Source organism: Esox lucius, chromosome 8, assembly GCF_011004845.1.
Source record: "Esox lucius isolate fEsoLuc1 chromosome 8, fEsoLuc1.pri, whole genome shotgun sequence".
NCBI lineage: Eukaryota > Metazoa > Chordata > Actinopteri > Esociformes > Esocidae > Esox > Esox lucius.
The window spans coordinates 2,482,924-2,500,092 of record NC_047576.1 but is presented as its reverse complement, the minus strand read 5'-3'; the positions used below and the strand labels follow the sequence as shown (position 1 = coordinate 2,500,092).

The following is a 17,169-nucleotide window of genomic DNA, read 5'->3' as shown; positions in this document are numbered from 1 at the left end:
TCTCTGGTGTTGTAACCTGGTTTCTCTGGTGTTGTAACCTGGTTTCTCTGATGTTGTAACCTGGTTTCTCTGGTGTCGTTATCTGCTTTCTCAGGTGTGGTTACCTGGTTTCCCAGGCGTCGTTACCTGGAATCGTTACTTGGTTTCTTTGTATTGTTAGCTGGATTCACTGCTCTCCCATCTACCCTTTATGGATAATCTGGCTTTATCACTCCCTCTGCCAATTCTCTCTATTCTACTCAATACCTTTCTGTCTATTTATCTTGAGTTCTCTCCCCCACTCCCTTCATCAGTGTCTCTGCCTGTTCAGAGGGCTTAGAGGAGATCAGCAGGTGGATCAGAGCAGGAAGGAAAAGAGGACGAGGAAGAGGACGAGAGGGAAGATCTGCTCCTGATACTGAGGCTCCTTATTTGTCTGTCTCTTACGACCCAAAACCCACCAAGTCCACAAACACACACACAAAATACACATCTCATTTAACAACCTCCTTCTATTCCTCTCTTCAAATCTCCTTTCTCTCGTTCTACAGCATCTAAATCAGTTCCCCAACCTCCCCCTCTAACAACCACCCAACCTCCCCCTCTAACAACCACCCACCCACCCTCCTCCGGTCCTCCCTCCCACTCCTACAGCTCCTCCATCACATTCCATTTTCAGGTGTTAACAAGCATGACTGTGAATACTGAGGCAATAAGCCTTTAACGCAATCACCTAACTTCTAGTCCACATCATAACAACTAGGAACCGTAATCTTCATGAAGAATGATGTTATCATGACTGGTTATTATTCTTTTTAGTTGGGTTCCTCCCTCACTTCACTAGCCTCTGGTCCTCTGTCTCTCCTGTCAGGGGAGGTCAACTGTAAACCCCTGTCATTGTTAAATCTGCCCCAGCCAATCAGTTCATTTTTTTCCACTGTAGCCCTATTTAACTGGCCAATTAGGCTTGTGATTTAGTCTGTTGTTGGGGTGTGGTGACCTCTGCCCAGCCCAGCACGACACAATTACCCATGAGCCACGGAGGCAAGATGGAGTCACAAAGCAGCCAAGGATTCCGGGAAAAGCCAAGAGAATGCTGAGATGAATCATGCATGAACACATAATGTACACACACACACACACACACACACACATTGATTTTGTTATCTAAATGAGCACACAATGCCTAAACCTAACCCTCGGTCTAACCCTAATCCCAAACTTAATTTTTGTCACAAACCTAACACTTAAGGCAATAAAAATAAATGCTTAATTCAAATTGGGTACCAGAAAAGGTTTCCCATTTGACAGTTGTCTGACAGATTTTAACAGTTTGGGGACATTTTTGACCCAATTATAAACATCAGAAACACAGACACACAAAGTAACATGCACGGATACTGTACCAGGTGCCACACATTTGCATGTACACACAAAACACAAACACCCACAAACCCACAGACACAAACACACACAAACACAGTAATAAATACAGTTATGGATGCCCGGAATATAGAATCAATGGACATGGAGGAGGAGTGGGAGAACTGTGCACAGAAAGGAGATCTCAAACACACCAGTACACACACATACACACATCCCACACATGCACACACACATACACCGCTTCCCAGGCTGTGCAGTGAAGCCCCCTTGGCTCTCTGATGATAATGCACTTTTTCTTTTGCGCTTCTCTCTGGCATTCTAGAGGAATACAGCAGGAATGATCATCAGCCACGCTCCGTTACGCCAAATCATTCACGGCACGGCTTTAAGAACACATCGCTCACTAATACCCTGCCAACCCTGGGGCTGGGCAACAAGCACTGCAGTTAACGCACCAAACCGCCTGGACCAGAATGGAGAGAGTGAGAGGGAGACAGAGGGAGATAGATGGAAGAAAAAAAGAAGAAAACAGGGAGAAAGACACTGAAGAGAAAGATGGACAGACGGAAGACAGAATGAGGGAAAGAGATGTGGGAAAGAGAGAGAGTGAGGGGTGAGAGAAGAGAGAAAAATGAAAAGAGAGAAGGATGGAAGAGAAAAAGTGAGAGAGAAAGAAAAAGATGAATGTCAGGGAGAAGAGAGCAGAAAAGAGATTGGGAAGAAAAGAAATTCAGAGAGACAAAGAACATGAGAGAGGAAAATAATGAATGACAGAGAAGATGAGATGAAGACAAAAGTGTCCTTCCCTATTTTTGGGAATTATTATTTTATTTTTGTGCATCTTTAATCTGAGATTGGTGGCAACAGCTAACTGGGGGGTTGATTTGGTCCTCTTTGGCCCAAAGTAACCTAACTCGCTCAGGGCAAACTACCAGTGATGTTGGGCAGTGATGGAGGGCAGTGATGTTGGGCAGTGATGGAGGGCAGTGATGGTGGGCAGTGATGGAGGGCATTGATGGAGGGCAGTGATGATGGGCAGTGATGGAGGGCAGTAATGGAGGGCAGTGATGGAGGGCAGTGATGGTGGGCAGTGATGGAGGGCATTGATGGAGGGCAGTGATGGAGGGCAGTGATGGAGGGCAGTGATGGTGGGTAGTGATGATGGGCAGTGATGGAGGGCAGTGATGGTGGGCAGTGATGGAGGGCAGTGATGGTGGGCAGTGATGGAGGGCAGTGATGGTGGGCAGTGATGGAGGGCAGTGATGGTGGGCAGTGATGGTGGGCAGTGATGGAGGGCATCCTATGTCATATCAGTGAGGAAGTAGGTATGGTGGGGGGTTCTGGTAAAAGCAGTATACAGGGTAGAGCAGTTCTCGGAACACTTTTGTATTAACCACAAAGTGAGGGAGAAGAAGCTGTCTTTCATTAGCCAGCCAAGAAGATTGGCGTGAGTGTAGCTGATAGACTGTGCCCAGCTTGGTGTTGGCAGGATCCAATTAAATGGGCACGAGTTGTAAAACAAACATTCCTTCCTAGTCCTCCAGTAAGGCTGGCTGATCAAACAAGCCTGGAAGCTCCGCCCATCGCCCGACACAGCTCTTTCCTCACTAACGAGCTCTGTCAGCTCGGAGGGTCACAGAGAGACAGAATGTGGGAGGGAAAGGGAAACAGAAAGACAGTAAGACAGAGATGGGAAAGAGACAGAAAGTGAATCCAGATGGGAGAAAGAGAACAGTGAAAAGGGAGAGGAACAAAACAACCAAAGAGTTGACTTAAACCGTGACCCTGTCTCTTTCTCTCTCTCTCTACTACGAGGACCACCCTAGGGTCAGGGGTTATATGGACAGTATACAGACTTAATGACATACCTTATAAGGTACGTACATTGACCGAAGAACAGATCTGTTGTCTAACTTCTATATCTTCTCCCCTATATCCTGTATGTTGTCCCCACTCCCATCTTTCCTGTTCTGCTATTCAGTGTTATTTGTTTCCTCACAGCCTCTATCTGCTGTACTTTATCCTTTGTCAATTCTCCCTCGTCTTTTATCCAAACCCCCTATGGTCTTCTCTCTCCCCCACCCTCCTAAAACCTCCCCCTCTGTCCCCTCTAATCCTCTGCCAGCTAGGCTGATTAGCCTGTACCAGGATGAGCCTTGACGCAGACCCGGGGGGGGGGGGGGGTCTTCTCTCCCCACCTTGCCTGTGGGCCTGTGGTGTGCGAGGGGACATTGTTGCCCCAAAAGTCTGGATTTTCACCCCCAGATCCTGGGCCCGAGCCCGGCCTGCCCAGCCAGAACAGGACTGGAGCCTTCAGACTTCACCCCCAAGAGCTCCTGCAGCCTGAACCACAGCTCAGCACCAGCCAACGCCAGGGCAGATAAATGTTCCTGTCCAGTTGTGACGTGAAGCCAGTAGATTAACTGCCCCAACAGGACAACATGGGGGCTAGCAGATATAGGCAGCAAAGCATGATGGGAACTAGATTGATTAGGGCACTATCTCCAATCAAGTATCTGACCTGTCCATTGCTGCCTCCGATAGATTTACATAACACCCACTTGTTTCACTGACTGCAACATGATTATTATGTGATTAGAGTTGTCGGCAAGCACATATTTTATCACAGATCCAAGAAACATCCTTTCAGCTTCAGTAGCAGTGGTTCCAGTTTTGTTAACCAATCACCAACCACCATGAAGGAATATGCAGGACCTGGTAGTATGTTCTGGCACTATCAATTCAAGAAACCATCTGGGAAACCTGTTGCAGGGGTCCATCAAAACATAACAGCAACAGAATTCTAGAAGACTCGTGTTCAGAGGACTTCATTGGTCTGTTGGTCAGTGGACTTCATTGGTCTGTTGGTCAGTGGACTTTATTGGTCTGTTGGTCAGTGAGTGTATCAAGACATACGGCAACAGGGTGATATAATCAAAGACTGTCGGTCAGCGTATTCGATTGGTCAGCGATCGTGCCATTAGAAGCCATCGAGTGACTCACCTCTGATGATAGACAGCTTGGCGTTGACATTGACCTCACCCTCACTGTTCTCCGCCACGCACTCGTATATGTTCTCGTCCCGTGGCGCTCGTAGAGGCTGGATCCGAAGCACAGCCCCGGCTCCCTCATCAAACTCTATAGTCTGTTAGAAAGGAAGGAGAACGTTGGAGCAACATTTAACTCTCTAGTCTCTCAGACAGGAAGGAGAACGTTGGAGCAACATTTAGCCCCTCGACTAGAACAAGCTTCTGGGGAAATCTGTCACATATAACTTTAATCTGCTGGGTAAGCTAAGGTTTGCTTTTTGGCATAGAATATATTTAAAATGATCAAAGCCATACCTTTACCATAAAATTATGATACTATACATATGCTGAAGCAGAACATTGCAGAATTTCCTTAATGTTTAACATTCATACCATCTCAGAGTGCTTATATTGTACAAATATATTGTGCTATAGGAAAAGATTTGTCACAATAAGAATTAAGTGAAAGGTATGAATCCAGTACATTGCTATTTCAGTCTCTCCTCTATCTTCACCCCACTTTCACACCCGACACCATATAATAATAAACACAAATCTGAAAAGAAAACTATTTTTACATGTGATTTCATCATTATTTAAGGGAGGCGTGTGGATGGATACAAGTGAACAATTCAATAGCAAGTCATGATGAATCTCAAGGCTGCAGCGCTAATGAGGGAACAGCACAGAGACTCATCCAGATCAATATCAAAGCAAACAGCTGATCGGGGGGCAAATGCATGGACCTTCTATCTGATTTGCTAAATTACTGTTTAAAAAACAAGGAAATAACGACAAATTGAACCCGAGTTTAACTACTGGCTGAATACTCAGGGGTCTTTGCTCTGCGCAGAACCGGTTTGGATTTGGACTGCATTTGTCCTCCGTCATGTGGTTTTTCTTCTAGAGATTTCTGCATGTGTGGGTTTTAACCTCCATGTGCTCACAGAGATGTTTAAGGCCGACTTCAGGATAAAAAAAAAGTTCAAACTCAAACTTTTTGCTAAATTTAAACATGGAGTTTGCCTTTGGTGGTTTATCAAGGACACCGATAATTTTATGTTCTTTTTTTATGTTCTTTTTATGTTCCAGATTATGATTAAGTATCCAGGTCAGGATATCCAAATACTGATGTAGTACACAGGTCAGGATATCCAAATACTGATGTAGTACACAGGTCAGGATATCCAGATACTGATGTAGTATCCAGGTCAGGATATCCAGATTCTGATGTAGTACACAGGTCAGGATATCCAGCTGAATGTGGCTCACTCCTTCATTGTTTTTAGAAATCCTTTTCATGAGATTATTTGTACTGGTGATGTAATGGTCAGTAAGACCACGGCACATCTGTAGACAAATATCCATAACAAACCATTAAATAATTGATCATTTTTCATGTTCATAGCCATTAAATGAGGTGATATAATGGTCCATAGATCCGTTACAAAGATTTAATATGTCACTTTTGAATCCCCCCAATAAAGATATAATTTCTCTCATTCTGTTTGCTAACTGATTTCAGGTCTTCTTCATGCCAGCCTTTGTTTATCTGCTCCTCCAAGTGTGCTGACTGCATTGTTAGCGTGAGTGTGTGCATGTGTGTGTGTGTGTGTGTAAGCGCATGCGTGTCTGCATGTGTGTGTGTGTGTGTAAGCGCATGCGTGTCTGCATGTGTGTGTGTGTGTGTGTGTAAGCGCATGCGTGTCTGCATGTGTGTGTGTGTGTGTGTAAGCGCATGCGTGTCTGCATGTGTGTGTGTGTGTGTGTGTGTGTGTGTAAGCGCATGCGTGTCTGCATGTGTGTGTGTGTGTGTAAGCGCATGCGTGTCTGCATGTGTGTGTGTGTGTGTAAGCGCATGCGTGTCTGCATGTGCGTGCGTGTGTGTAAGTGCATGCGTGTGTGCATGTGTGTGTGTGTGTGTAAGCGCATGCGTGTCTGCATGTGTGCATCGTCAGCTCGAGGTTTGAGTTTTAATTAAGGGAACACTGCGCATCAATCACAACGTTAGAGCCGCCATCTGGTCCCGCGCACAGACAGACAACAAACATCATGAATAACCCAAGGAGGGGATGTGCCCACGTGACAAGCGCCACCATTAGCGGTGAATGTCTCGTGGAACATCCCTGTCACCTGTCATGTGCAAAAGGACAAGCCGAGCGCGTTGCTGCTCTTGCAAAGTCCCGCATCTCTGAACGCAACGGGTTCCTACTGCATGCACGCCCAATTGAATAAATACCATTGTTTGTCAGGGAAACTAATGGCAAAGGTAGTCTGTGAGCTGATTTAAAGAAAGAGGGTATGTGCTTTCAGTAGTAAATGTGAGAACGAGTCTGGTAAAATGTCGGACATGAGCAGGGAGATATTTGGCTCAGTTGGTAGGAGGACTGGCAATGCCAGGGTCCTGGGTTTCAATCCTCGCTAGGGTTATGTACACAACAGTGTATGCAATCAGTGTACTGTAGCCTTTATAACAGTTTCTGTTAAATGGTATATATTATGTACAGTAGGTTATTACAGAAGAAGTCATGGTTCCTCCACGGCAGTAGGGGGCAGTGTCTCACCTCAATGCGCTGGGAGTTAACTTTTTTCCCCTTTTTGTTCCAGCCTACCCGGGGCTTAGGATCTCCTGTCGCCTGGCACACGAATGAGACCACACCCCCGGATACGCCGATCTGGTCAACGGGAACTTTAGTAAACCTTGGAGGCGCTGGAGACAAAAAGAGAGAGAGAAGAAGAGGGAGAGATAGAAGGGACAGAGAATAAGCAAGAGAAAGATGGACGTTGAGAGATGATGAGAGAGAAGAAGAGAAAATATAGAGAGTGGGAAAGAAAGAGAAAGCGTTAAAACAGACTGAGACCAAAGTGATGGAACAGCAGGCGCCAGATAACCCAATTCATTACATGGACCGTTATAGCAGCAAATAAAGGTAATTCAATTCCGAAAAGCAAGCGCACACACACGCACACACGTACACACATGGACACACACACCAAACAAAACACAAACTTTCATTGTATGAGCAGACAATGTGGGCTTTTAGAATTCGTCATTCTTCCTCTGTATGATGTCACGAATAGACACGCCCACTGCCGCACAGGGTGCCTGGCCAATCCACTCTCTTCCTTTTGCGTACATATAACACGGGTTCACACTTCACAATGTCGTGCTATGCATAAGCCAAAGACCTTTTTTGCGTGCAGTTGAGACGCGATCTCCTCCCATTAATAATTATGGTGAATAAATTCGAAATGTAAGTACTACCTTTACCCTTTGACGTTCTTTCAAGAAAAAAGTTAATCTTCGGCTTTTAAACGATTCGTCAATCTTTGGGAAATCCGAGCCTCGATGATGGTGACGTCAAATAGGTTTAAGTTGGTGCGTGTCAATGAAACGATTTCATTCACCATAATTATTCATGGGAGATCGCGCCTCAACTGCATGCAAAAAAGGACTTTGGCGTATGCATAGCACGACATTGTGAAGTGTGAACCCGTGTTATATGGACACAAAAGGAAGAGAGTGGGTTGGCCTGGGAGGGTTGCAGCCTGGAGAAATGTGGGGAAACTTTTCAGGAGCCTGTGGAGGGACGGGGGGAAACTTGGGGCTCGAATATTTCAGGAGCCTGTGGAGGGACTAGGGGAAACTTGGGGCTCGAATATTTCAGGAGCCTGTGGAGGGACGGGGGGAAACTTGGGGCCTTATGTTTCAGGAGACTGTGGAGGGACGGGGGGAAACATGGGGCTCGTATGTTTCAGGAGACTGTGGAGGGACGTGGGGAAACTTGGGGCTCGAATATTTCAGGAGCCTGTGGAGGGACGGGGGGAAACTTGGGGCCTTATGTTTCAGGAGACTGTGGAGGGACGGGGGGAAACATGGGGCTCGTATGTTTCAGGAGCCTGTGGAGGGATGGGGGGTGAGCGGCCGTGTACCAACACAGGAGTAATTACACTACAGACAATGCACACCATGACAAGCTGACGCTGCCAAGAATAATTTAATGGAGCAATGAATAATAAAGCTCCATCGAGGAGCTTCTGCCTTGATTTTATGTGAGTGTGCGCGCATACATCGCCCCGTCCCCCACTAACAGAGAGCATATCTGAAACCCAAACACGTTCCTCACTGGCTGAGCCAGACGCACACGCAAACGCCAACCACTGCTGGAGAATAGAAGGAGATGGCCAGATAAGACGATGACGAACATTCATGCCAGGGCGGACGCGTGCGTTCCGTGTCGGCGCGTGTCGGCGCGTGTCGGGCATTCCAAATGACTGCCGAGGCTCCAGGCAAGATACAAGAAGTCAGAAAACTCATTTGTTCTGCATTACAACCAAACTGAAAAATTTTCTGAAGCTTTTTGAAGTTTTTTTATATATATTTTTTTACCTAATATCCTTTTCTTGACCGACAAATGCTCTCAGAATATCAACTAAATTTGTTAATATTCTCGAATATTACCAGCCTTAGGAGGTTGGCTCCACTTTTGAGTTTCTCAGCTCGTCTTCTGGTGGGCTGGGGGTCAGCTCTCAAAACGACAAGCCGGGCAGAGGGAACTCTCTGGGGGAACTTGTTAACTCAGGGGTGTAGGGATATGTGGGGATGATCAAACGGGCAGAGCGTGCATCAGTGCATTAATAATGAACAGGCTGTAGGCGGGCACAACTCCATCCACCCCCCTCCTCCAATCCCCCATAAACACACATGAAGTAGTGATGTACCACAAGTTGCAAAGGAGAGGAGGGAGAGGAGGAATATGAGAGAGGGGAGGGGGGGGGGGTGAGAAAAACTGGATTAGTGGAAGGCTGGATGGGGGAAGAGAAATACAGGTGGGGAGAGAGTGGGGGGAGGGAGGGCAGGTAAAATGGAAGGGGTGGAGAGGGATTGGAAGAAAGGTAGTTAGTGTGAAAGAGAGGTAGAGGGAGTGGTATGGAGGTAGAGGAAGTGGTAGAGAGACAAAGGGAGTGGTAGGGAGGTAGACGGAGTGGTAGAAGGTGTGGTAGGGAGGTAGAGGGAGTGGTAGAAGGTGTGGTAGAGTGCTAGAGGGAATGGTAGAGTGGTAGAGGGAGTGGTAGAGTGGTAGAGGGAGTGGTAGGGAGGTAGAAGGTGTGGTAGGGTGGTAGATGGAGTGGTAGAAGGTGTGGTAGGGTGGTAGAGGGAGTGGTAGAAGGTGTGGTAGAGGGAGTGGTAGAAGGTGTGGTAGAGTGGTAGAGGGAGTGGTAGAAGGTGTGGTAGAGGGAGTGGTAGAAGGTGTGGTAGATGGAGTGGTAGAAGGTGTGGTAGGGTGGTAGATGGAGTGGTAGAAGGTGTGGTAGGGTGGTAGATGGAGTGGTAGAAGGTGTGGTAGGGTGGTAGAGGGAGTGTTAGAAGGTGTGGTAGAGGGAGTGTTAGAAGGTGTGGTAGAGTGATAGGTGGAGTGGTAGAAGGTGTGGTAGAGGGAGTGGTAGAAGGTGTGGTAGGGTGGTAGATGGAGTGGTAGAAGGTGTGGTAGGGTGGTAGATGGAGTGGTAGAAGGTGTGGTAGAGGGAGTGGTAGAAGGTGTGGTAGAGTGGTAGATGGAGTGGTAGAAGGTGTGGTAGAGGGAGTGGTAGAAGTTGTGGTAGAGGGAGTGGTAGTAGGTGTGGTAGGGTGGTAGATGGAGTGGTAGAAGGTGTGGTAGGGTGGTAGATGGAGTGGTAGAAGGTGTGGTAGAGGGAGTGGTAGAAGGTGTGGTAGGGTGGTAGATGGAGTGATAGAAGGTGTGGTAGAAGGTGTGGTAGATGGAGTGGTAGAAGGTGTGGTAGAGGGAGTGGTAGAAGGTGTGGTAGAGGGAGTGGTAGTAGGTGTGGTAGGGTGGTAGGGTGGTAGATGGAGTGGTAGAAGGTGTGGTAGGGTGGTAGATGGAGTGGTAGAAGGTGTGGTAGAGGGAGTGGTAGAAGGTGTGGTAGAGTGGTAGAGGGAGTGGTAGAAGGTGTGGTAGAGGGAGTGGTAGGGAGGTAGGAGGCTGTGGATAGCAAAAGTGTAGCATGACAGTTCAACATATACCCAAAAAGTTTCTCTCTCATTCCTTTCACATACACAGGCACACACACACACACACACGCACACACACACACGCACATGCACGCACACACACACGTAGATACACACAAAGTGAGACGTTCACCATAAGCAGGAAAAATCCACCAATGTCTTTGATCTTCTAAGACGCAGATAGCTGGGGGAGTGGGATATTACGCATATCTGTAAAATCACCCGTTTTCCTCTACTGAACTACATTTGACCACTTTTACCATTGCCTGGCCCTTGGGTTGAAAGCAGAGCACTAGATAGGGAACAGGGCCATTGAAAGTAGTGCACCAAGTAGGGAACGAGGCCATTGAAAGTAGTGCACTAAGTAGGGAACAGGGCCATTGAAAGTAGTGCACTAAGTAGGGAACAGGGCCATTGAAAGTAGTGCACTAAGTAGGGAACGAGGCCATTGAAAGTAGTGCACGAAGTAGGGAACAGGGCCATTGAAAGTAGTGCACTAAGTAGGGAACAAGGCCATTGAAAGTAGTGCACTAAGTAGGGAACGAGGCCATTGAACGTAGTGCACTAAGTAGGGAACGAGGCCATTGAAAGTAGTGCACTAAGTAGGGAACGAGGCCATGTTTCAGAGTCATATTCAGCAGCAGGAGGCTGGCCTCCATGGCATCTCCATGTCAATACAGCTTGTCAAAACATGTCAATACATGTCAATACACTGCAAAGAAATCCTGCCACCAAGACAGATGGCTGGTGACCCATGGCAGAGGAAACACGGTACAACCCTATGAGCTGCACTTCTGCTCCGTATATCCGAAAACGTGGGCGGCCAACCAAAACGCCTGCAAGATGAGTTTGTCTCGAAAAAATATAAACCTAGATCAGACCATTAAACACATGCAAGCAAAATGTGATTCTTCATATGATCTCAGATCTAATACATTAATCATTTGTATTTTTATTTCACAGTTTTTACCTCTGTAGATACTCCTGCGACCTCCACCTTGAACACCACTGCTAGAATATGTACAGCAGCAAAGGGTTAACTACGCTAAATACAGAAGGTGAACACGGACAGGAGAGATGTAAAGTGGGGAGAACATGAATTTGATACACTGCCGATCTTGCAGGTTTCCCCACTTACAAAGCATGTAGAGGTCTGTAATTTTTATCATAGGTATCACATTGTAATCCAGAAAATCACATTGTATGATTTTTAAGAAATGTATTTGCATTTTATTGCATGACACAAGTATTTCATACATCAGAAAAGCAGAACTTAATGTTTGGTACAGAAACCGTTGTTTGCAATTACAGAGATCATACGTTTCCTGTAGTTCTTGACCAGGTTTGCACACATTGCAGCAGGGATTTTGGCCCACTCCTCCATACAGACCTTCACCAGATCCTTCAGGTTTCGGGGCTGTCGCTGGGCAATTCAGACTTTCAGTTCCCTCCAAAGATTTTCTATTGGGTTCAGGTCTGGAGACTGGCTAGGCCACTCCAGGACCTTGAGATGCTTCTTACGGAGCCACTCCTTGCCCTGGCTGTGTATTTCGGGCCGTTGTCGTGCTGGAAGACCCAGCCACGACCCATCTTCAATGCTCTTACTGAGAGAAGGAGGTTGTTGGCCAAGATCTCGGGATACATGGCCCCATGTGTGTGCTGCAGGATTTTAATCCATGACGGCGTAGTGTGTTACTAATGGTTTTCTTTGAGACTGTGGTCCTAGCTCTCTTCAGGTCATTAACCAGGTCCTGCCGTGTAGTTCTGGAATGATCCTTCACCTTCCTCATGATCATTGATGCCCCACAAGGCGAGATCTTGCATGGAGCACCAGACGGAGGGAGATTGACCGTCATCTTGAACTACTTCCATTTTCCAATTATTGCGCCAACAGTTGTTGCCTTCTCACCAAGCTGCTTGCCTATTGTCCTGTAGCCCATCCCAGCCTTGTGCAGGTATACAATTTTATCCCTGATGTCCTTACATGGCTCTCTGGTCTTGGCCATTGTGGAGAGGTTGGAGTCTGTTTGATTGAGTGTGTGGACAGGTGTCTTTTATACAGGTAACGAGTTCAAACTGTTGCAGTTAATACAGGTAATGAGTGGAGAAAAGGAGGGCTTCTTAAAAACTAACAGGTTTGTGAGAGCCGGAATACTTACTGGTTGGTAGGTGATCAAATACTTTTGTCATGCAACAAAATGCTAATTAATTATTTAAAAATCATACAATGTGATTTTCTGGATTTTTGTTTTAGTTTCTGTCTCTCACATTTGAAGTGTGTGTATGATAAAAATGACAGACCTCTACATGCTTTGTTAGTAGGAAAACCTGCAAAATCGGCAGTGTATCAAATACTTGTTCTCCCCACTGTATACCGACCAGACCAAATGGAGGAGAGAAGACAGAGGAGAGACACAAATTGAAGAGAGCAATTGGAATGAGGTAGAAATCCAAACAGGAGATTGTAGAAAAAACAGCAACGACTTTAGAGTCTGGAGCAAACGTCTGGAGCAAACGTCTGGAGCAAACGTCTGGAGCAAACGTCTGGAGCAAACGTCTGGAGCAAACGTCTGGAGCAAACGTCTGGAGCAAACGTCTGGAGCAAACGTCTGGAGCAAACGTTAACATACAGACGTTACTCCTTCACCAAGGGTCCAGATTAATATAGAGCTGAAAACAGAATCTGACTCAGAGGTGTCCATTAGGAGAACCCCAAAGCAGGTAGAGGTGCATGTGTGTGTGTGCGCTTGAGCAAGTGCTGAATACATTGTGTTGGTGTTAATATGTTTGTGTGTGTGTATGCATGAAAACCAAGATCAGCATAATTAACCTTTAAACATTTCCATTTGCCTCAGGCCTCGGGCCGAACGCTGCTGGTTATTGTTGAATTCCACCCTTTATTCAGCATCTCTTCACGACCGCCATGCAGACAGTAATTGCGTGATAGAAATTGGCTATTGAAAATAAATTGCTTTCTCATTCCACCACGATAAGCAACATCGCCTCAAAAACTAGACAAACGATACAGAAAATTCTAAAGAGAGTTTATCCACCTTTTTTGGGGGGTGGGGGGGCGGTTGGTTGGAGTGGGGGGGGGGGGGGGGGTTTAGGGCTTACCCAGTTTGTTTATTTTGCACAAACCGTTTAACAACATTTCATAAAAGAAACGCATCGCAAGACTAGAAACTTGTTTCTGTTTGTAACCAGCAACACGCAACTACAAAACTGAATTGTGCTATCACGAATTAAAAAGACCACTGAAGTCTAGACATATCGATGTCCAGTAGGTTACGGCGTTCAGGTCCCACTGCGACCGCTGTTCCACCAGTTCCTCATTCCACCTCGGATGTGATGTTATCTAGAGGACATGCCGTTCCCCGGTATCTCTCACCGTCCAAGGCCTCTTTCAGTCAGACAAACACTTTATGCAGCTTTACGATGATAAGGCGAACAGGACCCGGTTTATCCGCCAAGCAGGGGACGACATCCAGGCAGGAGTAGCCTGAGATGAGGGGGAATCGGCTATCATCACAGGGACATTATATGCACGTTTTACGGAGCCAGCCGCTGATGCTAGCGGGAACAGCTAACCCATACTGGGCAAGGAAACCATCGTGTTAAGCTAATGTATCATTCTCCCGTTGGCTGGTAGCCTCTGTTCGCCTAGATAAGAGAAGTGACACTGTCTTCTTTTCAAATAGCCTTTCGCTGCATATCGGCACGTGTTCACTTTGCAGTGCTTTCACGTTGCCATTTAGAAGGTAAATCAGACAATGGTAGGGTTTGGTTATTTGACCAACGCTATAATCGATGAGAAGCTTTTGGAGAATAAATAGGGTCCATTATGATGTGGATTAGGAAAGTGGAGGACAAAATTGTACCTCATCATCTGCCAATTGAATGATTTGTAAAAGAGGGGTTATGGGAGGGAAAACCACGTGTCTTCCATCTCAATGAAAATAGGCACATTTCACAGCCGATATCACCTTTTACAGGCTTATTTGCTGGAGAAAGGCAAAATTGGACATAAGAGGTGCTATTCACAAGCTAATTTTACGTACCTTTTAAAGCTTCTTTTCTGTGTAAAATATATTATAAAAGCTGCTGGTTTAGAGAACAATGGAAAGTGCTGTGTTACTTCCATTGATGCACCACACCAAACATACAAATCATACTGACTACCGTGCACCTAAAGGTATAACGCCATTGTGTCTGGACGCATGTTCTGAGTGGATACAGTCATTTCTCATAGCCACAAGTAATACACGTAGTCAGTCATTGAGAGGTCTTGTAATATTTGTATTTTTTGGTAGTAGAAGCTGCTACCACATCCCCACTGTAACACAGAGAACCGAAGCTCAGAAGGGAAGTCCGATCCACTCACCTCAGCATGCTAGCAACTTGACACGGATGCCATTCAGCTTCAACACCCCAACCACCTACAATCACCTTAACATTCCTACCCCTATTTAGAACCGACTGAACACTCCAGACGCCTATCTAAAACTGCCTGAACACTCCTAGCTTCTATCTAGAACCGACTCAACACGCCTAGCATCCATCAAGAACCGACTGAATGCTCTTAACCGCTATTTAGTACTGACTTGAACACTTCTAGCCCCTGTCTAGAACTGACACAACACGCCGAGCCACTATCTTGAACTGATTCAACATGCCTAGCCCTAAAATAAATTCTCACAGGCTGCCCAGGTAAAAACCATCACTATGGAAACTGGTCTCTGTATCTGCTCAGTTTCTGTTCCATCGAGTTTAGGGTCTGTAGTCTCTCAGTCATGCTCCTGGCGAGAGCTAGTGCGCACCTGTGAAGACTTCAGCAAGAGGAAGAATGCAAGAGAAAACATTTTGTTCCAAGTGGAGGAGCATGGATGCATGGGAAATGGAGGTGGTTAGTTGGCCTCTGGGTTTTGTGTGTGTGTGTGTGTGTGTGTGTATGTGTGTGTGTGTATGGGGGGGGTGTGATTGGTTTTGAAATTCCCTACAGCAAAGCTACACTGGCGGTACAAACTGTCACGCCAAACCACTAACATGGCTATCTGATTCTTCTCCCGAATCCACCATGCTGGCTGTGGAGATGCCGGAAGACGTATGTTTCTGGACCCTGGGCAAATTGCCCCGCCCTGTCAGCCACTGACTGTTATAGGTTGTATGTTAGATCTTTACTCTGAACAGAAAATAACTTCCAAGGACTCTCATCGATAAACAATTTTCGGTCATGCTAATCCTGCAGCAGGCTGTGGAGTTTCTGAGGGTGAATAATCCTTCCTTTAACAACTCAATGAAACAATTGCTTTTCAGGAAGAGGGATTGGTAGCGGAAGACAGGTTAATTGGGATTTGTTCTTTGGGTTAGGCAGTGGAGGTAGTCTTCCTGGCTGCAGTAATTCACAATACCTGATTGGATGGTCAGACCAAACATCAGAGACAACCATGTTCTACTCTTCAGGCCGGGCCACGAGGAGGGAGCTATGGAAACTCAGGAGCACCAAACTGAGCACATTTTCTCAGGCAAGATAATAATTAAATGTTTCCACTTAATCTCTTCCCCCCATGAGCATCATATGGTTATATTCTTTTTCAATTTTCTATTCATATTATTTATTTTGTCAAAGGGCCACTGATTATTTCAAAATCTGGCTCTGTTAATAAAATGTGATGAATACACCTGGATATGTTGTGATTTTAACATTGGTCTACACTGCACTATAGGTTGCATAGCGCACAGAAGGCTGGTCAACAAAAAAGGTCTTTAGGATGTGGGATTTTCTAGAAAAAGCATTCGATTTCATTACAGACATGTGATCGGAGGAGTAAAGCATAATGGGAACAATTCTGTCATTTAGAGTCTCTTTAGGCAATTGACACCTTTTGACTCTCAATGAATGAAAAGAACACGTGCACGTGAACCAAAGACAGTTCAGGGACACATCTTCGGTCAAAGCTTGTAACAGGAGGCCCACAAAATGGTCTCGCCCGAAGGGAGTAAGAGATAAAGCCACTCTATCTCCTCACTGAGAATAACTACAGCGGGAAAAAGAAATGGACAAAACAAAGCCTTCTGTTCATGACACTGGGTAATTGGAAACATTTTGGTGTTAATGAAAAACATCACTGTCTTGGCTTGGTTGGCATGAAAACAATCACAAGGTCTTGATCTTGACTAGGCTTACTCAAAATCAACCTGAAACCCTAAAGTCAGTCCATTACAACTGTTGAAGTGAAAAGATGAAAGCAAAATAAACATTTTCACCATTACATATCGGAATAATACAACTGCATCTACACTGATGAACCATAACATGATGACCACTCACAGGTGGAGCGAATAACGTAGATCATCTCCGACTGGGTCAGAGCATCTCGGAAACGGCAAGGCTTGCGGGGTTCTCCTGCTCAGCAGTGATAAGTACCTGCAGACAGGGTTCCAAAGAAGTATAAACCACAAACCCGGCGACATGGCGCTGGCGCCTAAGGCTCATTGATGCGCGAGGGCAACGAAGGCTATCCCTTCTGGTCCGAACTGATAGATGGTCCACCGTGGCACAAGTCACTGAAAATGTTAATGATGGTTACAAGAGGAATGTGTCAATACACACAGTGCATTGCACCCGGCTGCGTATTGGGCGGTGTAGCCGTAGACCAATCAGAGTGCCCATGATGACCGTGGTGGTGGTTCCACCTCGCAACTAACAGGACTTAAAGGATCTGCTGCTAACGTCTTGGTGCCAGATACCGTCTGCACGGT

At 46.1% G+C, this 17,169-nt stretch overlaps 1 protein-coding gene across 23 annotated transcripts in view; it reads right to left on the bottom strand.

Moving 5' to 3' along the window:
* The window catches only part of ptprsa (protein tyrosine phosphatase receptor type Sa), a 237,838-nt gene that overhangs the window by 114,416 nt on the left and 106,253 nt on the right, over window positions 1-17,169 (bottom strand). For all 23 annotated transcript variants that reach the window (XM_034293796.1, XM_029121676.2, XM_029121677.2 and 20 more), the window contains 2 exons: window positions 6,959-7,104; window positions 4,369-4,510 (listed from right to left, as the gene is read on the bottom strand). In XM_034293796.1, coding sequence (XP_034149687.1) covers window positions 4,369-4,510; window positions 6,959-7,104 — 288 coding nt within the window. The remainder of the gene's footprint in view (window positions 1-4,368; window positions 4,511-6,958; window positions 7,105-17,169) is intronic.